Source organism: Oryctolagus cuniculus, chromosome 16, assembly GCF_051225735.1.
Source record: "Oryctolagus cuniculus isolate XC-2025 breed Fujian yellow rabbit chromosome 16, ASM5122573v1, whole genome shotgun sequence".
In the NCBI taxonomy this organism is placed as follows: domain Eukaryota; kingdom Metazoa; phylum Chordata; class Mammalia; order Lagomorpha; family Leporidae; genus Oryctolagus; species Oryctolagus cuniculus.
Genome location: NC_142882.1, coordinates 55,231,965 through 55,253,880, shown reverse-complemented (window position 1 = coordinate 55,253,880; position 21,916 = coordinate 55,231,965). Strand labels below are relative to the sequence as shown.

Genomic DNA, 21,916 nt, shown 5'->3' with positions numbered 1-21,916 from the left:
TGAACTGAAATAAATGAGTAGACATTGTGGACCTCACAAGATTATTTAATTCTCAGAATGTGTAGACTTTGATGGTAGGCGTGACATGTTAGTTTCCTGTCCTTGCATTTATTTAAGATATTGTTACAGAGCTGTTGTCTTATTCTGGGGCACGGACTCCAGGGGCAGAGGGAAGTGCATTTAGACCCGTGTGCAACTGTATGAATTGTGATGTGGCTGTATAGAAAGCCATGTGCTGAGAATAAACTCCATTTAAAAAAACATTAAAAATCTGAGACAGATTTGTGTTTCTTAAGCTTTTCATTAAAAAAAATTCTCTCTGGATTGAGATATGTGACCTTCCATGTTCAGACCTTGTAGGTGGCTGGAGTGGTGTTCACTTGTATTCTGACTGCTTCCATAATTTGTGAGTGTGTGTGTGTGTGTGTGTGTGTGTGCATGGGCACACGTGTGTGCGCAACTTGCACTGAGCTCCTGTCAAGCTTGACCCACCGTGGAAAGGTTCCAAAGAGCAGGAAGGCTCTTGAGCTCTGAGAGGGCTCCTCTTCTTCCCAAACTTGGCCAGGCTTGCAGTCTCTGTGAGGCATAGAAACGTGTCCTTCTCTGCAATGAAAGGTGAAACCATGCAGTGCAGCGGGCCCAGGAGCTTCTGCAGCTGTTCTACACACTGAACTCTGAGCACACTTGGAAAGAAGAGGTCCCTTTGGCATTTATTGCACCTTCACACTTAATTTGCTGTTTCCCAGGAGATAAAAAATAGTTTGTGCAAAGGGTTGAGATTGATTTTCATTTCTTGGCTGTTCTTAAGTTCTTCTTCACTAACTGTAGCTTGGAAATTTTTAGTTTGCTTGCTTTTCTCTCTCTCTCTCTCTCTCTCTCTCTCTCTGAAAAGAGATATTTCAAAATAAATTGAATTTTCCCAATATACCCTCCAAAAGTTCTTCAGGGGTGGGGAAGAAAAAGCATAATGACACCCCAAAGTGAACCCCAAACAAAATGGACATGGTAGAGTTCACTGCTGGAAGAATGCCAAACCCTGAGCCAGAGGCACTTCTCTGAGATGCTTAGGGATCTAGATTCCCAGAGATCTAGATACAAAAGGTTAAAATCAAAACCCACTTCCCAATCTCTGTAAGTCTCTAATATTTGTTTACTGATTTAGACGTGGTGCTTACTACAAGGGAGCACTGTGTAACAAAACACAGAACACCAAAGCACACTGGCCCCAGAATGTCAGAACTGTCACCTGGCCTTGAAAAAGTGGTTTTCAGGTCGTGTAATTTTAGCAGAGATGGGAAGGAATGCTTACATATCTACAACTTCAGGGGAATCTTCAACATGTTCTTCTGTCAGTGGCAAACCTTTAGCCAGTGTCGCTGCTGGTACCACTTTCACTCCTGCTGCCCCAGTGTGTGCTACAAGCAAGAGCAATCTCTTCTGCACCTATGAATAACCAGATGTGGGAAGAAAGAAAAAGAAAATCTAAGGGCAAACAGATACACACAAGCCCTCCCAAGTCAGGGCAAACGTGGCATAAAATGCATTTTATAAGGTGAGAACGAGCGCCAGGGATTTCTGGAGGCACTGTGATCCCTGCTGAAACTTATAAACCCTCCCCCTGCTACACACACTTGTAAAACGAAATTAAATCACGCTGAAAATAGCAATTTTCCCAGGAATCATTAATCACCTCATACAATAAATACTTCTTTGTAATTCAACAGCAATTCTGAAAGGCATTCTCTGGGAAAAGTCTGTGGACGAGAGAGGACTCTCCTTGCAAACACTGTGGTCTCAGGCAAAGACACAGCATCTTGGCTGTCTGCTCAAAAAAAAAAAAAAAAAAAATGCCTGGACCCTCGGTGGAAACTCAGTGTCAAGCTGCAAAACCTCAGATGGCAGATTATCAGCGTTTAAGGTAAATTCTTCCATTTCTCCTTTGTGGGGGAGGAGGAGTGGGCATTCATTAGCTTCACCCTGGAGGCAGTTGTATGGGGTGACAGGACTGATTTTCTTTCACTTGCTCTTATCCGCTATCCAGGAAGGGAAGAGAGGATCGTTTCTCCAGTATTCCAGGACAAAATCGCATTTTTGTGCAAGCTGTATTGGTTATTAAGGCTACGGTGGGTTTTACAAAACCAGAATCAGCCAAAATGATCCAAATGAGCATGTCATCTCTTTGCAGTGTTCTGCCTGTTTCAGATTTGGCCCTTAAGAGGGCTGTTTTAAGAGCTTAGAAAATCCTACTTTGTGCTACAAAATCAGGCATTGTCTGCCCTTTGCTAGGGCAACCATAAGAGTTCACCGAGAGGACAAATTTTCTATCTCATTAATTGTTTTTTTTTTTTTAAAGCACACCCCACTAGCCCCTCAAACCCTTGACCTTTAAAGACAGTATTTTTGTAAGCTCTATAATTCTCCTACCGAAGTGACCCTCCCCAGGCTCTCCTCTCCTCCTGCTCTTCCTCCCTCCCTCCCTGCAATACACACTCATCTGCTTTAGTCACAGAGCCAAGCTGTGCATGACTCCAGAGATAAAAGTTTTGTCAACATCTGAAATCAACCTAAATCGGATAGGAGACACTTTAATGGTCACAGTTTGAATTAAGTACTTAACACTCTCCCCCTTGAAGAAAAATGGCACTTTGCAGGCTTTCTTCCCTAGTTTTGCTGAAATCTACGATATACCCGGTGTTTTATTACAGCAGGAATTCAACTGTGACAGGCATAGTAGAGTACTTAATACCCAGGATGGAGCTCATGGGAAGATTACTTAGATAGATGGGGGCGGGCCCTCCGCACAGCCTCTCTGCCTCTATAGCCAGCTATCCTGGGGTGCTTCACTCCCTCTACCTCTTTCCCTGCTCCCCAGGGGGTGGGCACCACCTTTCCTTCTCAGTCCCCCAGTTCCCCCAAAACTTCCAAACTGTGCTGCTTATCTCACTGCTGTCTCTCTGGCAGTCCCAGTAACTGTTTAGAGTGGAAGGAAGGAAAGGAGCCCCCGACACACCCCAAATCAATATAGCGACAGAAACCTAGTGCTTCCCACGTGAATGCGGATGTTCTGTTTAGGCAGTAGGCCATTCTCGCACTACCTTAGTTTCTGCAGCCCAAGGCACAGTTCTGTATTGAAGAAGACAGACTCACCGTTCCCAGCTGCTGGTCCTGTTGCCTTTTCCATACTATAGAGTGGCCCAAGGATAACCCAGCTTCACACTGGAAGAACATGGGCTGGAAACAATAGGAGGAGGAGGGGTGTGGGGTGCATCTTGACAGCATCAGGATGCTGCTGGGGGTACTGTGACACCTCTGGCCTGTATCTCCTGACTTGGAATCTAGCATCTCTTCTTCTGAAGGCACTGAACTCAGGAAGCTGTCCCTTCAGGACAGCCCCTCTCTGGGGGCAATTCCTGGGGCTGAGAGTCCCAGATTCAAAGACTGGCCAGTTGGAAAGAGATCTCGGGTCCTTCGCTTCCAGCTTCTCTGTTACAGGTGAAATTGAGGAAGCCCAGTGAGCCACCTCCCAATGTGTCTCAGGTTCCTGAGCATGCAAGTTGAACAGAGCGCTTTGGTCTTACCCTGGCTTACACTGGACATGTGCAGCAGGGAAGAAGGGAGGGTTCTTGCCTGATGTACCATCAAAGCTGCAGAGGAAAATGATACTACCAGACCCTTAATCCTTGCATGGAGACAGGTGGGCTGACCACTGTGCCCGGGGGGAGGGGCGTCTCAGCGCCTGGGAGAACAGTGGGCCCCTCCCTGTCCAGGGTGCTCCTGGTCCCAGGATGTCTAATTCTGCTCCGTTCACCCTAGTGGCTCAATGACATGGCTTGCCCTGGACCCAGCACAAGGGCTGACTAGGTGGGGAGGCCTAAGGAACAGAAGAGCCAAACAAGGGCCCTGGTTGCAGCTGATAAAGGTGTAGCCTGTTGGAAGGAGATATTGAAATTGTAATCTTTGAGGTCACGTGACTCATTAAATAATTAATGCAGCTCATCAGGAATGGATGGGAGTCGCTGGGCCTCACTAGGGTTGAATCTCTCATAAGTGAGACTTCAACTTCCTATTTGATTTTTCACAAACACACATCCTCAGATTTATTTCCAAGAGCCTTTAACTCCTTGGGAAGGGAGGAGCGTCCCCTTTGGCCGGCCGGGAGGACGCGAGCGGGGACGGACCCTGGTGGGGTCCTAAGGCTTTTCTGGCAGTGCGGGGAGTGCGCCGCGTCGTCGTTGTCGTCGTCGTCGGGGGAAACGTGAGTCGGGGCTCGGGCAGTCTGCGGTCACCTCTCGCCCTGCTGATGAAGCGGGACGGATGCGCAGGCAGTTGGTAATGTTCTCATTCACGCTGGGGAAGGCTGCAGCGATACCGCCGGACACGGGCGCGCGGCTTTGTTCAATTTTCCCGGCGTTCATAAATCACCCACGCAGAGCGAGCGAGGGAGCGAGCCACCGCCAAAGGCGCGCAGAGAGAGGCCGCGGAGGCGGCCATTGCGGGCCAGGAGACCTGGGCAACATCTCTTTGACTCATTAGTCTGAAGGATTTATGAGGAGCAGCAGTCATGAATATTAGACTGGGAAATAGCAACAATAATAATAACCATAACAATTATAATACTCCTAAGCGTCGCGCGGGGGTGGTGGTGGACGGCAGCATGACCGATCTTTCCCGGGTGAAGCTGAGTGCCAAAGTGCAGGATGGCTAAGCCCCACCTGGCTCAGGGTCAGGCCTGGAGCCTCTAAGCCCAGGGGGCACTCTCCTTGGGGCTACAATGGGTGAGTCTGAAAAAAGAGAAAGAGGCCCAGCAAGGATTCTGAGTCCCCAAGGCTGACAGAGGGCAGTGCTGTGGGTGGAGTGGTGGCCCAGGGCAGCTACGGGTTGGTGGCCACTTGTTCAGCGGGCTGGGCTCCACAGCCCAGGCTCAGGGGACTCCTCAGCTACTCCCTAGCCCCTCTGAGCGCTAATCAGCAGGACTGCAAGGATGCAGGACGGACAGCAGAGGGCCGGTGTGGCGCAGGCTGGCATGTGGGGAGGTTACCTGGTCTGGCTAAAGGAGGAGCGGGGCAGGCTGTACAAGGAGACTGGCCCACGGAGGCCCAGCCAGGCAGAGCCCCGCGAAAGGACGAGACTTTGGCACTTTCCCCAGGAAGTTGGCTGAGGGCTGAGGGACCATTTGCTGTCAGAGGGCAAGAGAGGGTTGCAAGCGTGGAAGCATGATGAGACTGCAGCAGGATGGGGGAGTGGAGCCGGCCTCTGGCTGCTGTGCAAGGCTGGCCTGAGCAGGCACCCTGCTGCTCAGCAGGCACCACCAGCCGGGTCCTGCCCAGTCTACAGCCCCCTCAGTTGGCCTGCTCCGAGGGACTGTGCACCAGCGGGAGTCCAATGGGCCACCAACACCAAGAGGTGACTGCGGCCAGGGTGTGAATCAACCAGAAGATAAAAATCCCCCAAGACTGTCTCTGGCCTGTGGACTGGGCAGGGGTCTGTTTTCCCGCCAACAGAAATGCACACTATTAGCGAGGTTTCGGAGGTTTCGGGAGAGTCGGTGATTGAAGGCTCCCACACAAGGCTTCCCTTTGTTAGCAAAAGAAAATAAAGCAGCGTTCACATTCCCAAGTTGGGGTACAGCAGCAGCGCTCCCAGCGCAGCCTCTTCCACCACCCTGCCTTCCTCTGTCCAGTACAGTCCGTGTCCTGCCCATCCCCCTTCCTCAGCACACCCCCCCACCCCCAGAAAAGAAAGAAAAGGAGAAAGTATGGGTGCGGAGATGGAGTATGTATTTATTTTCCAAAAATAAATCACCATCTTCAGGCCATTTGTAGACTGGAACATTTCGGGCTATGAGTGCGCCGCATGGACGAGCGCCCTGGCGACTCCTCTGTGTCCGCGCCATCCCCGGGGCCACCCTGGCGCCCGCGCAGGCCGCGGTTCCAACTCGGCTCCTCCAGCTCCCTTCCTTCGCGGTCACCGTTCACCCTCCGCTGTGTGTGTGTCCGCAGAGTCTGGACACCGGACGAGGCGGTTCCCCGAGCGCCTGGGGCTGGAGACGATTCCTGGCTGCGACTTAAACATCGCTGGAGGTAAGCGCTGCGCCAAAACTCTTCGCCACGGGCGGGGAGGGACTGATGCGGGCGGCTCCTGCTGGCTGCAGCTGGCTAAAGACGTTCTGGTCAATATTTAACTTCGCAGGAGTTTTGGAGCCCGCTTGCCTTCCGCCGCGCGCCCCGACCATGCGGGGCTCCAGGCAGACAAAGAGTCTGCCCCGAAGCCGGCGAAAGGCGGAAGGGGCGGCGGTTACTGAAGCCAAAGAGAGGCTGGGGGGCGTCCGTGGGGTGTGCTTGTTCTTTCCTGCAAGCCCAAACCCACCGCTGCACGGAAGAGCAAGGCCAGGGCAAAGGGAGGCCACGGGGGCGGCGGCCTCTGCGAGGGCTGCTCTCCCGGGCTGCCGAGGCCGCGGCGGAGGCAGTGCGTTCTGGAAACCGCCGTCTGTCCTTGTGTCTCTGCGCCTCACAGGTTCTGTGAGCCTTTTGCTTTTCCTTGGCACGAGGGAAGCTGCTGTAGCATTTTGAACGCGGCGGCCGTCTCAGGTCTTGGTTCTTGGAGCAGGGCTGATCCGCGGGTCCTTGTACAGGAAAAGCTCGCGTTCTCTAAGTCTGGACGTTTTCTTTTCCTATTTGGAACGAGGGAAAACGCTTTAGAATTCTTTTCAAGTTCTGGCTTAATTTGTTCCCTTAGTTTGGGATGCAGGGAGGTAATTACTGTGGTTTATTACCTTGTAAAAGATCCATAAATTACTTGCCTATTTGGGGGAGGGGCTGTTGGAATAGCTTTCAGAAGCTTCCTATGGAGGCAGGAGCTTGCTCTGTTGTTTCAAAATTACTGCTTTTCTGAAAGTCTTGAGATTTTGTTTTCTATTCGCTAGGCCTAGGTCTTCCCTAAAATTTGGGCTCCGCATAGATATCAGATTGTTGATTAGTTGCAACATGCTCTTCAGAGGTTACCATAAGGCTGGTGTGGTGTTCTGGATTCAATTATTTTATCAGTTAGGAAGTAAACAGAGTACTAGCAAGGTTGGGTTACTTTCTTGGCTACTGTGTGTCTGTTTATATTACATGTAGATGGACCATTTCAGTACTTTGCAACTCTGTGCATATATGATTTGGATCTCTGCAAAGCACAGAACAAGGCATGTATAAATAGTTTCAGGAGTTTGGGGCCATGTGTCTAACACACAGTCTACACACACATGTGTCCAGAGAACGTGCAGCCCATTTGTGCTGCAGTTGTACCCACAGGAACTATCTCATGTTAAATAATGATCTGTCATTTACACACACGTGCACTCTCTCTCTCTCTCTCTCTCTCACACACACACACACACACACACACACACACAGTGGGCTAAGAGAACCTTACTTGATACTGAATAGAGAAATCACTTGAGCTAACCAAAGGGACAAAAATGTTAAGTGTATTTTTGATAGAGAAATCAGATTGCAGTGTTTGAACACAGATCTATCTAATCTGCCAACAGCCTTGCAAATATTGACTAACGAGCTGTATCCTTGGTTGCCTGCTCCTTCCAAGTCAATATTCCCCCTGTTTTGGCTCTGGTGGCCTGGAGCAGCTTGGGACCCCAGCTCTGGCCCGGTGGCGTGAGTGCAGGGGGACTAGCAGCTGGGTTTTTCAAAGGCCAGTCGCTTCGCTCCACAGAGCAGAATTCAGAGTGGTTGAGCAAGGCTTTCCGTTGCTGTTTCCCCTGCCCTTTGGCGGGTTGCTGTTCCTTGCCTTGCCCAAGATGCCCCAGAGAAGCCATTTTTAACCTCAAAAATTACATTTCCCTTGATTTCCCTCTTCTCATCCCATCAAATCACCCTATCCCACCCCAAGCCGTTAGTGTTAATTGTTAAACAGCAGTTGGACCATTAACTGGGGGCTCAGGCTGTCGCTGAGATGCCTCTGGGCCCTGGCGTTAAGGCATTTCTCTGAAGCGGTCCCAAGGACTTCTCCCACTGATTTATGGCCTCAAGAGTTTCAGTTTGCTCAAGACTTCTCTGAGAGTTCTGAAGGCGGCCTTTTCTCATCTTTGAGTTGATGCCTCTGCAGAAACTCTATGTGTTTGGGCAAGGTTGCCAGTAATACTTCTAGCGGTACTTCCAAGTCACTTCCCAGGGCACATGGAGAGCTCACTGTGAAAGGCTGGGAAGCGCCTAAGGGGGCAGAGGGCAGCGAGGGTGACTGAGTCCTTGGGGAGCAGGTCCTGTCCCCAGCTCCAAACCAGAGAGGGACAAGTTTTCACTTTGGGTTCTCACCTTCCAGCCTTTGCCTTCCGTTGGAGCTGTGAGAGTGCACACAGCTATACCACAGACAGAACCTGGCTGCCCCCAGCGTGGGCCAGGGCTGGCTTGCAGGGGATTAGGTCTCCTCTGTTATGCCCTTTGGATGTGGATGCCCCCATTACCAGCCCCTCTTACTGAGGGCCTCCATTCTCACCTGACCCCCTCCCCTCCCCTCCAGGGAAGCCCAGCCTCCTGTAGTTGCTACAAGTGAGTGCACACTTAGGCACAGCCAGCTGAAGACCCACTGTGGAAGAACAAAAGAATATGGCATGAGGCTCTCACCGGCCTCAGAGCACTCTAAGTTCACAAACTAAGCCTGGAAAACAGGAACTCCTGAAAGCGTGAAATGTTGGAATCAGCAGGCAGTGTCACCAGGCAGAAGGCAGGAGCAGGGGTGGAGCCTGGAGGGGGCAGTTTATTTGTTTCAGCCTGGTTCTTTCTCATCAGCTCAGTTTCTGCTGATGGACACGAAGCTGTCTTAGGGCAGGGCAGGACAGGGCAGGCAGACCCGCCTGCACGGAAGGTCCCAGGCTGTCCTGTAGATTAACACCAGGGGCTTAGTGAAGGTTGGTTTTTCTTCTTTTTTCTCTATTGCAGAGACAATTAGCTCATTTCCCCCTTGCACTCTTCATCTTTAGAAACCAACAATTTCATGTATCACTCATGTTATGCACTGAAGAAACACATAAATGCAGGTTGGGCCTGGGCATTGGATCCCTGCAGATTTTTCAAATGCAACTCAGGATTCTACAACCAAGCACATCTTCCCTAAAGGGCTCCCATTGAACAAGGGCAGCTGGACTTGAGAAGATAGTTTAACCTTTTGTCAGGTAATTATAGGCCTTTTTGGTTTCTCCAGTGGGTGTGGTGTACAGCGTGGGTGTTAGCAAACTCCATACAATGGCAACCCGTGAGGACCTGAGGGTGTCTGCTGACCGGGCCAGTGGTCTCTGGGCTGGGCTCTTGCCTTTGGATATAATAGCCTGTGGGCCAGAGGAGAGGAGTGGGGGGAGGGAGCTTGTGCTCCGCGGTGCGACGGTGGGTGAGAGGCCTTAAGGAAAGTGGTCTCTAAGAATAGGAACAGAAATACTTGCTGTCTTGCTTGTTTTTGGATAGTGTGTAAAGAAATGTAAATGGAGATAAGTGACCTTGTGTGGCATGCATGGGGGGTGGCCCCCAGTGTCCTACCACCCAGACAGAACTCTTAGCTGCTACTGGTCAAGCCCCTCCCCCAAAGCTAAATGTTCTGCTTGGAAACCTAGTTCCTTCAGTGATTCCCTATTTCAAATAAAAGGATTTAAGTTGACGTATGACCACGTGAGCACATAATACCGCGCATTATTGTGGCATTTGGAGCGGAGACCCAGGCAGGCTTCGCCTGTGATTACGTTTTCTAGATTCTCTACAGAGCAGGAGCTCCCCCCCCCCCCCACCGCCCCATACCCACCTCCTCCTTCTCCTTCCCCTTCTCCGGAGATCGTTCTCCGAGCGGGTTGCAGTTTTCAGCGCTCATGGAGCAGTTCTGGGCGAGCTAGCTGATGGGACTCGAGGCCACACCAGGAGGATGGAATTTATTTTAAGGTATTTCCGCCGATTGTTCATATCTAGAGTGAGTTATGGGCGTGAGAGACAAAGGTCAGGCGAGGAGACCCTGGCTCATGGACAGGACCCTCAGCCTCTCTCTTCCTTTGTTTCTCTTTTAGAACTGAAACCATTTGAAAGATTCCCAGTAGCGTCTCAGATTCTGAGTTTAATGCCCTAGAAAGTGTTGGGGGGTGGAGAGGAGGGGGCACTTGGGGGCTAATAGGTGGGCCCGGTGGCCTCCAGCATGAGGCTGGCTTTGTCCACTGCACCGGGCAGGGCTGGACTCCCAGGAGCTGAGCCTCAGGCACAGGGAGGGTCCTGGAATACCGGCTGCGGAGCTCACGGGGCAGGCGAGACCTCGGGGAGGGAGTGGGGGCTGGGTAGGTGAGAAGGGGACTTTCTCCCCAGTTGGCAATGTTTTCCGGCTGGGATGAAGGGTTAGGGCTGACCTGGGCAGCCTGAGCAGCTAGAAGAGGGAAATCGATGAGAGAAATGTGCAGATGCACTGCCATTTTATTGATGATGCTTCCCGCCACTGTGTTCAGTGCTGGGTTGCAGGGCAGGCTTCCCCACACACACGGCATCCAAGGAGCTGACCCGGGAGGGCGCGCCATTGTTTCCCCAAGCACCCTCTGCCTGGGAGGGATGGAGAAAGACAGCTCAGATTTAGGAGACGCTTGAGGTGGGGGTGAGCGTGCTGGACAGCCCGAAGCAGGGAGTGGTAGAGATGGAGGAGAAAGGGAGCTGGGGCTGGATTTGGGTTTCGTCTGGGTGCCGGATCTGGGCACCACTGGTTGGGAGAGTTCAAACACTAGCCGATACACTACGCTTTAGAGGCAGAGTCCTCGGGATGCAAAGACAGACATCACCGCGGCTTCCCAGCCCCAGGAACAGAGTGGGAGCCCCTGATGCAGGCAGATGAGTTAAAGTGTGTGTTTTTAAATCCCTGGGAAAGTCTGAGCTAATTGGGCTTTGGGGACCCCACACTCCCAGGAAGAATGGAAACTCCTTGGAAAGATGGAAGCAATTCCACTTTCCTCTGCTTCTTGAAGCAGGGAAAAGGGTGCCCACAAGGAGATGGCAATTGGATTATCCCCCTTCGACTTAATTTTTTTTTTTCTTTCTGTACTTGGGGGAAAAAATCAAATCAGGCTTCCCCTCCTCTAGTACTTCCCCACAATGGAAGGGCCATGCCCGCCCTCCCCTATGCCAGCCTCCGCAGTAACCATGTTTAACCGGGGCCGTTTCGAGTGCTCTAAAACACCCCTTGGAAATAAAATGTAAGCTTTAATTGCTGTTCAATTACTTGTCAACATTTCATATGATTTATGACCCAGTTCTGGCACATTTTTGACCCAGTTAAAGACTCATAAATAATATAGTTTCACTAGAAAGACTGAAAGAGGGAATAGAGGTTTGTTAGAGGCATCTTTTTATTGTCGCTTCAGTGCCAGCAAGCAGAATAAATAGCTAAGGATGGACCCTCACACTGGTCCCGTATGCAAGTTTGCACAGGGAGAAGAGGCCAGTAGCTGCGTTTGTGGAGGGAGGACTTGATTATCCAACTAAGGAACAGCTTAAAAACCACTCCACTAGAGTCAACTCTTAGTTGTTAAAAAGCCTGGTCCCCTTCTACCCTCAAAATGCCAGCCTCACCCCCACAGACAGGCGAGGCTGTCTCCTCAACAGTTTTCCTCCTCATCTGGGGTTTCGGTGCCTCTTCTTGCCGGCGGTGCCCCTCACCTTCCTCTCCCCCGCCGCATGCACGGGCAGCCTGGGGTGCCCAGGCCCTCTCCGCCGGGTTCAGGACACCCCCTGGAACGGTGGCAAGGCACTTCGGCCACCTCCGCTGCTCCGAGTGTTCTTGTAGTGCTGAGAAAACATTTTCTTCCAGTTCCCTGGGACGAGAGATCAGAAACACGGGGGTGGGGGGGATCCATGGGGCCAAGGGGTCCTCTCCGCAGAGAAAGAGAGCGTGGGGTTTGGCGGAACCGGGTGAGGTCTGCGCGGTTTGCCCGGGCGCGGCGGCAGCGGTGGGTAAGCTCTGGAGGCGGAAATCAGCAAGAGGCATTTTTCTCTTAAAGACAAGGGGGGAAAAAAGCCGATAACCAACAAGCAAAAACCTTCTGCCATCCTAGGTTGTTATTTTTTAACCTGCTCGCCTGCGCTCGCTCCAGAATCGATCCTTTGGGTTTCAAAAGCGGGGAGGCGCGGGGCCGGGGACGCCAGAGCCCGGTCTGCAGGTCTCAGCCCCACTTGTGCCCGCCGTCAGGGGCGAGCGGGCGCTTGGGCCGAGCCGCGCTCCTGCGGCCCCGCAGGTCCAGGCCCGGCGCGGCGCCATGCGCAGAGTCGGCGCCTCCGGGAAGGTGGGAGCCCTGGGCGCGCTGGGCCTACGCGTCGCCTCCCGGGCAGGTTCTCACGGAGAGCTGGCCTCGCCGGCAGCTGGCGGTGCGAGTCGAGTCAGCAGTTTGGAGGAGAAAGTGCGGGTAGATCATTGACCCACGCCTCCTTTCTTGAAATGCCACATCCGAGCGGGCGGGTTTGAAGAGAAGAGGCCGCGGCGCGGATTTTCGCGGCCGGCTCTCACCTCCCACGCGGCCCGGCTCCCCCTTTCAAGTTGCGCCGCCGCAATATGCCGCCAGGAGCAAGTGTTTGCTGTTTTGTGCTCTGTTTACAGCTTTGGGGCTCCGAGTCATAAATCTTGCCCAGCCATAAATGACAAAAACCATTGGTATGCATGAGGCCACCCTGGCCCGCAGTGCTTTTTGATTTCTGCCTTTTCCCCCGGCTTTGTTTTTGCTCTAAGGTGACACTTGGGCTCCCTGACAGTTTAAACATACTACTTATATTTTTAACACCCTCCTCAGAGAAGGGCCCGCACCGACGCCCCGGAATTGCAGGAAAGCTCCGCTTCTCTCTTTCCGCCACGCTCATCTCGGCGCCCGCTTGCTTGGCTTCAGGACGTGGGGCGCCGGGGAGGCTTGGGGAGCAGGACCGTCCCTGCCAAAGTTGCTTTGAGACCGGGCACCCTCGCCTTCGCCCCCCCCGCAGCGGTGCGCTGACCAGGGGAAGGATGACCGCGGCAGTTGGTTCGAGTCGGGGTCTGAGCTTTGCCTGCCTTCCCGTGTGCGTGAGCTGCATGTGTGTACTGCGAAGTGCGCGCAGGTGAGCTGCAGACCCAGGCTTCCGGGCACCCTGTGTGCGCCTCAGACCGGGGCGTCCCGGTTCGCTGCTGGGACGAACGCGAATCACCACCCCCCCCCCCCCCCGCACCCCGACACTTGGCTCCGGCTGCCAGGACTCCAACAATTCCTGCCTAGAATTACAACCGAAGACAGCCCTGTTGGCTCTGGGGAGGTCTCTGCAGGAAGGGCTCGGCCCGGCCCTCTAGCGATTGGCTCTGGGTGCCCGTATTCGGGGTGGCAGGTGAACGAGGGCGCCCCGAGTCTGGGGAACTCACTTCTGCATGCTCTCCTTGCCCTCACGCCCCCTTCCCCCGCCCCCAACTGGAGGTGCCCGGGGCACTGGGTTATGTGGATCCTCAGATTCCTCAAGAAATAGAGGCCGGCAAGGGAGCCCCTTTGTGAGAGCCGTTTGTCCTCATTAGCATAATTTTCCTGGACTTTGGTGACGCCTGGGAGCGGGGAGAGGGAGGGCGCTGGGGGCGGGGGGAGGCCGCCGAGCTCCCCCTCGCGCTCCCCTCCCTCCCTCGCCCCAGCCTCAGCCCCATCCCCCACGCCGGCCCGCGCTTCCCCAGCTTGCGCGGTCTCCCCTCCCGCCCGCCCCAAGCACCCCCCACCGCACCCCCCGACCAGACGCTGCTCCGCGTGGAACATTCATAAGAAACATACCCAAGTCGGTGCCACCAGCCCAGGCAGAGCCCCGCGCCGCGCCAGCGCTTATCTCCCGGCCGCGGCTGCTGCCCTCGGGAAGGGCAGGGGGCGGGGGTGTGGGGGAGGGGTGGGTGGGTGGGGTGGGTGGGAGGGGGGGTCCCAGCCGCCCCAGTCGGCCCTGGGCGAGCGGTGCCGGAGCAGTGAGGCGGCCACGCTCTACGCGCCGGCGTCCGGGCCTCGGGGTCTCCCGCCCGGCCGCCGTCTCGGCCGATGCTGAGGGTCGGCGCCCGTCCCGCGCCGAGGGGACCCGGCCGGGCAGCTGAGCAGAGCCGGGCCGGGGGCCGGAGCCCGCGCCCGCGGCGCTCGTCAGAAGTTAAGGTAAGCAGGGCCACAACCGGCCGCTCTCTGCGCTGAATGGCGGAGTTTACGTCTCGGTGATTTATGGCTGCAGACTTAAATCTCGGTTCAAGAAGAGTTCACAAGCCGGAGCTTCCTTCCCGGCAGTGACTGATACCCTTACCCTTCGAGTTCAGGCCGCTTTCTCACCCCCGCCCCCACCGCGTCCCTTTCCCCAAGCCCAGCCGGAACTTTTCTGGGTCGGCCAGCGAGGGCGGGGTGGGCTGGGGAAGCTGGGGGCCTTCCCGGACCTCCCCGCTCCAACTCGGGGTGCGGGCGGGTGCTGCACTGAGGGCGCGGCGTGAATGAGGGAGGTGGCTTTGGGGCGCATCTTCCTGAGACAATGGGGCTTGGCCACCTCGACCCTCTTGGAGCTCTTGGCACCTGAGGGTTATTGTCCAGAAACAGGTCTGGGCGGAGGAGTCTCCTCGAATCCCCAGCCCTTGCTGGGGGGGGGAGAGGGGGTTGTGCAAACAAAGTTTCCTGGCTGGCAAATCTCCAACTTCTTCACTGGGTAGCAAACTTTGGGTGGCTGGTGAGGGGATGGTGTGAGCCCCAAGGTGATGGCCGGACCTCAAACAATAGGAAGGATTTGGGGGGGGGAAATCTCCGGCTTGAATTCATGTTCCAAGTTTTTTTGGGGGGCTGTTGTACACGCTTTGACTTTTAAGTATATTATGTTATTTCACGAGACAATGCACAACTTGATGAAAAGGCTTAAGTAAGCAGCAGGCCAGTGCAGCCTCTGTGGTAATGGATTAGCAAGTCACTAGAAACACTGTGTGTTCCAAGTCAACTTAATTTTGTTTTATCTAATATCTTGCTCTTTGAGTGTCCATGGCAATTTTCTTAAGGCAATGTTGTTTTACTTTACACAAGTCTGGTATCTACAAAATTTATAAAGGCGGACATTTATACTGCCAAATATAACAGGAATTGTTTTCCATGAAAGAACAGGAAACTGGGACATTAAATGGCTTTTCAGTTTAAAATTTTATTTTATCCCTTATTTGCTTTCGATTGTGGTTTCTGTAGCATCCCATCCATTTTCAAAGAAGTAGTACTGAGGGCTCGTGATCATGCACAGTAACTCCGGATAAGGATGCTGTAATTTTTAATTGAGGTTCTGGAAAATTAATTGTGCCTGTTTACCAGATGTTGGTCAGGTTGTTGGTTTAATAATGAAATCTAAAGGAGTTCATTATTAAAAACAAAATTATAATCATCCACTGGTAGAGGCTTGTTATATTATTTTTTTTCTAGTTAACAAAGTATTTGCTATTCCTGGAAAACTTGAATAGCTCTGGCACTCTACACGTAGTTGGAGCTTAAAATGTAAGCCATTTTCTTCATGAATTTGTCATCCTAATTTTCTTGAGTGGCTAGAAGGACTAATGTTCTGAGCATGTGTGAATATGTGACTCTCTCCTGGAACTTTTCTGAGCTGAGAACTCGCAGCTGAGCATGCAAAGGTTGAAAACAGAAAGGCAAAGCTGGTTTTCCGTTATGCAAACTGCTTTCTAAATAAAAGTGAGTTGAGAAGATTTTTCTATTGCTTCTTAGATGGCAAGTGTTTCCTTGTTCTTGGTGTTTCTGGAGCAGGTAAATAGGCCAAATAACAAATGTCAACAACAACAGCACACAAAGATCAGGGAATTCTGGCAGGATTTTATGGCCTGTGCTTCCATCGCCTCGTCCGGAGCCAAATGACCCCCATACATCAAATTACATAGCAGTTTCTAAGACAGAACCTATTATCGTTAAGTTGGAAGGAGAGTTCAAGCCGTGGTCATGGAGATGAACGCTGGTTTTTCAGGTTCCTGGTGGGTTGTTTTTTTCTCTCATCCATCATGTTTTAACAGGTAGAATTTGATAGTTGCCCTGAATAACAGCACCTCAGAAAGTCCAAGGCAAGGGGGTCTGCGAGCCTGGAGTAACTGGGGGAGAGGGGGTGGCGGCTTGCTGAGAGGTGCCTGAGGGGCAGACAGGGAGAGCAGAAGTGTGAACTGTCCAGGATCTGCGTTGTGACTTGGTGCACGGGGTGTTGTTGGTCCCTCTCCCTGTCTTACACGGTTCCTTCCAAAGTTTTCTCTCCCCTTTTTGGCCACCAGGGACTCATCTGAAAGAGGTGGGTCATATTCCCTACAAGGGTAAGGGGAACTCCTAGCAGGCTCAGCTTCTGAAACTCAGCATGGTGCACAATTTTGTGCAAAACTGTCTTGGGGCCAAGAAGGGGCTGGGTGGGAAGTCACCCCAACGCACGGCCCTTTTGGCAAATATCAGCCCTAAAGCAGGGAGTGAAGAAGACATTTGCGACTCAGGCTCCCTTTTGCTCCTCGCTGGTTCCCCAAGATCCTCAGAGGGGCAGGGTCTTGGGCCCCCGCGGTCCAGGCCAGGCACGGAGACAAGTGACATCTCAAAGTCTTCTTTCTGGGAAAGGGGGCTCCCAACAGTGTTCCTCCGTAGCCTAGCAGGACTTTCTTCTTCAGGACCCCGGCTCTTGCCTCCCGAGGCTCGGCTTCCAGTCCTCGCTCATTCGCCTTTTCTGTCCCCGGAAAAAAATCCCCCAACTCCAGACACAAGTTAAGCAAATATTTGTAGCTGCCAGTAAATTCCAGCGGCTTTTTATAGCGCGGCTCCCTGCGCCCGGGGCCAAGTCGTGCTGCTAAATATTGCTGACCACTTTTTCTTTTATGGCTTTCATGTCACTTAGCTATTGAGAGTAAGATGGATTTGCGCGGAGCCCTCACCGCGCTGCGCTTCTCGCCCCCCCACCCAGGTCTGCGCGGGGCGGCCATTGGCGGCGGAGCGTCACGTGACCGCGGGGGCGTGCCAATGTGCGCCCTCACGGGTGTCAAGCCCCTGTCAGAGTGTGCGATCAAGACCGTGAAACAACGCGATGCAAAAAGCAACCTACTACGACAGCTCGGCGATCTACGGCGGCTACCCCTACCAGGCAGCCAACGGGTTCGCTTATAATGCCAGTCAGCAGCCTTACCCGGCGTCCGCTGCCCTGGGCGCCGACGGCGAGTACCACCGCCCCGCCTGCTCGCTGCAGTCGCCAGCCAGCGCCGGGGGCCACCCCAAGGCGCACGAGCTGAGCGAAGCGTGTCTGCGCACTCTGAGCGGCCCGCCCAGCCAGCCCCCGGGCCTGGGCGAGCCGCCCCTGCCGCCGCCGCCGCCCCAGGCCGCGCCCCCTGCCCCACAGCCGCCTCAGCCCCCACCTCAACCCCCGGCTCCCACCCCAGCTGCCCCCCCGCCCCCTTCCTCCGTCTCCCCCCCTCAGAATGCCAGCAGCAACCCCGCCCCCGCCAGCGCAGCCAAGAGCCCCCTGCTCAACTCGCCCACCGTGGCCAAACAAATCTTCCCCTGGATGAAAGAGTCGAGGCAAAACACAAAGCAGAAAACCAGCGGCTCCAGCTCAGGTAAAGGAGGGTCCTCTGGCCTGGCTCCCAGCGCCCCAAGCCACTTGCAGCCGTAGCTAGCACTATCTGGGAGCAAGGCACTGTTTTCCTACCCACCCAACCCAAGAGTTTTCCAGAACCTTTGCAACTCAGGGAGGTGAGTGGGCTCTGTGGGCCGGGGAACTCCAGAAAGAAACCTAATGGGAGTTTCTCTCTGGACCTTCCCAAGGCGGAGTGGAGCTTCGTGAAGTTGCAGTCCCTTCTTGATCCAGTCCTGGCGTTGGGCCTCCAGGCATATCCAAGCACAGCTCCACCATTCTGATGAAACGGTGACATCTTCCCCATGCCGGAATGTGGCAGAATAAAAGCAGGCCTCAGCACTGTCCAAGCCAGAATCAATGCCATGCCCATAATCAGAGCCAGTTTTTGCTCCAGCAGATGGAGTGGCTGCCTTACCTCTTAGTGGTGGTGGTGGTGGGGGAGCTGCTCTGACTTAGTATAATGAAGGCAGCCAGGGATCTCCTGGGGGGAGGGGATGCAGACTTGTCATCCTAATGGGAACCACATGGGCCTCCTGGAACCAGACTCCAGTGGAGGAAAGGCCCCAGGTCTCGGGCTTCCTAGCTTCTTGGATACCTTCGCCCTTGCCTTCTGCACTTGCCCGGGCTGTGCTCTGAGCCTGAGCATCTGGGACCTCCAGAGCCAATATTTAGGGGCCAGGGAGGAGAGGAGGCCACACAGTTGGTGGGCAAAGCAAGAGCAGGCTGGTGAGCCTTAATGACTAGGACTCATCAAGGGGGCCTGGGCTTCCCCCCTGGAAATGGACACCTTCTATGGGATCTCTTTCTTGGGGCAGAGAAGAGCTTCTAGTCTGGGGTTTCCACGATGCCCATCTCTGGGCAGCGATAATTAAGTGGCCAGTTGCAGCTTCCGCCTGGGGCATTCAATGAGGCAGGGAAGGGAGGTTTGAGTGTGAGCATTAGGAGCCCTGCAGTTCAGTTCTTGTGAGGGGGAAGAGGGTGTGAGGCCTGCCCACAGGGAGCTTGTTTTTCAGTGGGCCAAAAGGAGCAGGGAATGAGGAAAGGTGAACAGTTCCAGAAAGGAAGCGGGGGCTTCTGCTTGTCTGTCCTTGCTCCCTTAGAGAGGCTGGCGATGTGCTCCTTGGCTGAGTGAAGGGCCGGTCCCCCACCTGGAGAGGCGGCAGCACCTGGCTCGCTGCTCTCTGCGCCCTGACAGATGGAGGTTCCTTTAGGCCCTGCAGGAAGGAGGGGCCCGTCTGGGTCAGCAGCGGGGCGGGGCCGCGGGCAGCCCCTGACGCCGTTCTTCCTCTCTCTGTCCTGGCAGGGGAGAGTTGCGCTGGGGACAAGAGCCCGCCAGGGCAGGCTTCGTCCAAGCGCGCGCGCACGGCCTACACAAGCGCGCAGCTGGTGGAGCTGGAGAAGGAGTTCCACTTCAACCGCTACCTGTGCCGGCCGCGCCGCGTGGAGATGGCCAACCTGCTGAACCTCACCGAGCGCCAGATCAAGATCTGGTTCCAGAACCGCCGCATGAAGTACAAGAAGGACCAGAAGGGCAAGGGCATGCTCACGTCGTCGGGCGGACAGTCCCCAAGTCGCAGCCCTGTGCCCCCTGGCGCGGGCGGCTATCTGAACTCTATGCATTCGCTGGTTAACAGCGTCCCGTATGAGCCCCAGTCGCCCCCGCCCTTCTCCAAGCCCCAACAAGGCGCCTACGGGCTGCCCCCCGCCTCGTACCCCGCGCCCCTACCCAGCTGCGCGCCCCCGCCGCCCCCGCAGAAGCGCTATGCGGCGGCGGGCGCGGGCACAGGGGGCACCCCCGACTACGACCCGCACGCTCATGGCCTGCAGGGCAACGGTAGCTATGGGACCCCACACTTACAGGGAAGCCCCGTCTTCGTGGGGGGCAGCTATGTGGAGCCCATGAGCAACTCCGGGCCGGCCCTCTTTGGCCTAACTCACCTCCCCCACGCCGCCTCGGCCGCCATGGACTATGGGGGCGCCGGGCCGCTAGGAAGCGGCCACCACCACGGGCCAGGGCCAGGGGAGCCGCACCCCACCTACACGGACCTTACCGCCCACCATCCTTCTCAGGGAAGAATTCAGGAAGCGCCCAAGCTCACCCACCTGTGATGGTGGGCTCGGGGCTGCGCGCCAGGAGAGCCCCCTCCCCCTTTCTTCTTTACTTGCTGTTTTATTTCGTAAGGTTTTCCCTGCCCCTCCTCTCTCCTCTGCAACCCCCCCCCCCCCGCTCCCTTCCCCCGTTTTGTTTTCTTTGGTATCGCGTTTTTATAGTTTATGTGACGTAGCAATCTTGGTTGCTGGAATGGCTGTCAGTATCAGTAGCGATATTTCTCTCTTCCCGCCCTTCGCTCGGCCGCTGGCCCTGCACCCTCTACCTTCTCCACTCTTTGACCAGAAACAGGGTATATGAACAAATTTTCTAGTCGAGTTTTCAATGTGAATTTGTTCGTACATTATGGCTCCCGAGGGGAAGCGATTATTTTTTTTTTATTTTTAGGTTTTTTTTTTAATTGCACTTCTTGTAAAGAGCGAGAAAAAAATCAAAGGCGCTTTGAAACAGGGACTCCCTGTGCAAGGATGACTAAGTGTACGTCTTTCCGTGTGTGTATGCTGGTGAACAGTCAGATTTATTTATATTTTTTTTGCAAGCATTGAATAATCTAAGTTTTAAATATTATTTATCCCCATCCGTTCGTATTTATATTAAAGAAATTCTGTACCCTGATTGTTCAGAAGGTTTCTTGGGCCTTTTGTTCAATAGTGCATTGGCGTACATAGAAATTTTTTTATTTGAAAGGGAAATATAATTCCTTTATAAAAATGGTAATGATGCAATAAAACCAGAGAAGATCCAGCTTTCGACAACAGCGATTGAGGTTTGTAACATCCGGCAAAACTGAAAAAAAAATTGCCTGTAAACGCGAAAAATGCTAGATTTGTTTGGAGAGTTCTACATTCCTTGCTGCTCACATTCTGAGAAACAAAACAAAAAAAAATAAAGTTTTTATTCTGAATAATATCTTGTGTTCAGAAGGAGTTCTTTGGCTGAAGATGGGGCTCTGCGAGGAACTCCAGCCAAGCGAGCGGGCGGAGTAGGCCGCGGCACCTCCGGCGCTCGCGTGGGGCTCGGCCAGGCGCCGCGCCGGCAAGCCCGGCGGGTTCTGGTGCAGGCGGCCGGCGCTCGCGGAGGCGGCAGCTCTGGCAACGCGGCGCAGCCGGCCCGCTGGGCTGCCTGATTCCCAGCTGCCGCGGAGGCAGGCGGAGGGCGCAGGGGCTGCGGCGCGACGTGTGCGCGAGAAACAAAGGCAGCCAGGCCGAGGCGCGGCGGGGGGCGCACAGGTGCCCCGGGGCCCCGCCTTGGGGTAACGCGGGGCGCCCCTCCTCTCCGTAGCCTGCCCCGGGTCCCAGCGGTCCCGCCCACGACCCGACCCGCGGAGGATGCCCAGTGCTTTGCCGCGGCGTTCGGCCTCCCGGTCTCCTTCGCGGACTTGGCGGTGCGTTCACGCAGGGCGGGGAGCCTGGCTGCTGCGGTGGCGGCGCCGAGCCCAGCCGTTCCACAGAGCGCGAGGCGCACCCCGGTCTTCCGGAGAAGGAGGGCTGAGCTCGGGACTCCTCCCGAGCCCTTCCCTGGACCGCCTGAACCCCAGCGTCAGTTTCCTCTCGGAATTTAGTGTTTGGCATTCTCTGGATTTATTTCCTCTCCTTCCCTCTCAGCTTTCTTTTTTATGACCCCAGGGGGAGGGAGAGAGAAAAGGAGATTGGTATCTTTCTAATAAAAATGCAATTGTAGAAGTACTTCTTTCATTTGATGCTATAGGAGCTAAATAGTACATTTCACTCCTGGATTTAAGATAGGGCTGCCTACCGCCTGGTTGGCAGGGACAAAGGCAGGCACAATAAAGGGAAATATTTTCATCTTCAGATTAAAGATTTGCTCGGTGAAGGAACCAAATCCAGAAAATGCAAACCTCAGAGTTGCATCCCTTCCCCCCCTCCCCCCTTAGGAGGTGAAAATGAAGACCCGCCGGCATCTGATGTGAGAATCGAAGCCCCAAGCTCCCTGTGTTCTATCTTTCAGAGGCAGAAGTGGAAAATGTCGCCATTTTGTTTGCAATCCAAAATATCCATCATCATGGCCTCTGTTCCTCCTGAGAACTCCTCCAGATAATCCTTAGAAGCAGGCTCTGGTGCCATTTCTGGGTACCTGCTAGGTCCTAGCGAGTTGCTTTTAGGGAACACCTCACGTTTTTAAGAGGAAAAAAAAAAAAGTTGAGAGGGTCCAAAGCCAGGCGGCTGTAGAGCGCTGAGGATTCACAGCC

General features: G+C 54.2%; 1 protein-coding gene and 1 long non-coding RNA gene across 14 annotated transcripts; one reads left to right on the top strand and one right to left on the bottom strand.

Annotated features, from left to right (window-relative positions):
• The first annotated feature begins 1,786 nt into the window (after positions 1-1,786).
• Positions 1,787-20,614, top strand: HOXA3 (homeobox A3). Of its 11 annotated transcripts, none has more exons than XM_089315039.1 (4): positions 1,861-1,918; positions 6,000-6,080; positions 16,932-17,577; positions 18,901-20,614. In XM_089315039.1, exons 3-4 carry the CDS (start codon positions 17,052-17,054, stop codon positions 19,704-19,706), a joined length of 1,332 nt encoding a protein of 443 aa, XP_089171165.1. In that variant the 5' UTR covers positions 1,861-1,918; positions 6,000-6,080; positions 16,932-17,051; the 3' UTR covers positions 19,707-20,614. The 11 variants fall into 11 exon arrangements, with proteins under 11 accessions (XP_089171167.1, XP_089171165.1, XP_089171170.1 ...); XM_089315044.1 differs by lacking the exon at positions 1,861-1,918 and having other exon boundaries at positions 1,953-6,080; positions 16,932-17,119; positions 17,439-17,577; XM_089315046.1 differs by lacking the exons at positions 1,861-1,918; positions 6,000-6,080 and adding an exon at positions 9,782-9,920 and having other exon boundaries at positions 16,932-17,119; positions 17,439-17,577.
• LOC138845801 (uncharacterized) lies at positions 5,761-13,908 on the bottom strand. Of its 3 annotated transcripts, none has more exons than XR_016222572.1 (4): positions 13,775-13,908; positions 10,373-11,821; positions 9,787-9,943; positions 5,761-6,670 (listed from the first exon to the last, which is right to left on the bottom strand). It is a non-coding gene; the product is annotated as an uncharacterized LOC138845801 (long non-coding RNA). The 3 variants fall into 3 exon arrangements; XR_016222573.1 differs by lacking the exon at positions 13,775-13,908 and adding an exon at positions 12,078-12,212; XR_011382965.2 differs by lacking the exon at positions 13,775-13,908 and having other exon boundaries at positions 11,667-11,805.
• Positions 20,615-21,916: the final 1,302 nt, after the last annotated feature.

Bases quoted from the DNA above. Each gene is read 5' to 3' on its own strand.
- HOXA3 (XM_089315041.1), top strand. From the start codon at position 17,052: ATGCAAAAAGCAACCTACTACGACAGCTCGGCGATCTACGGCGGCTAC. The intron at 17,578-18,900 runs GTAAAGGAGGGT...CTGTCCTGGCAG, and splicing joins AACCAGCGGCTCCAGCTCAG to GGGAGAGTTGCGCTGGGGAC.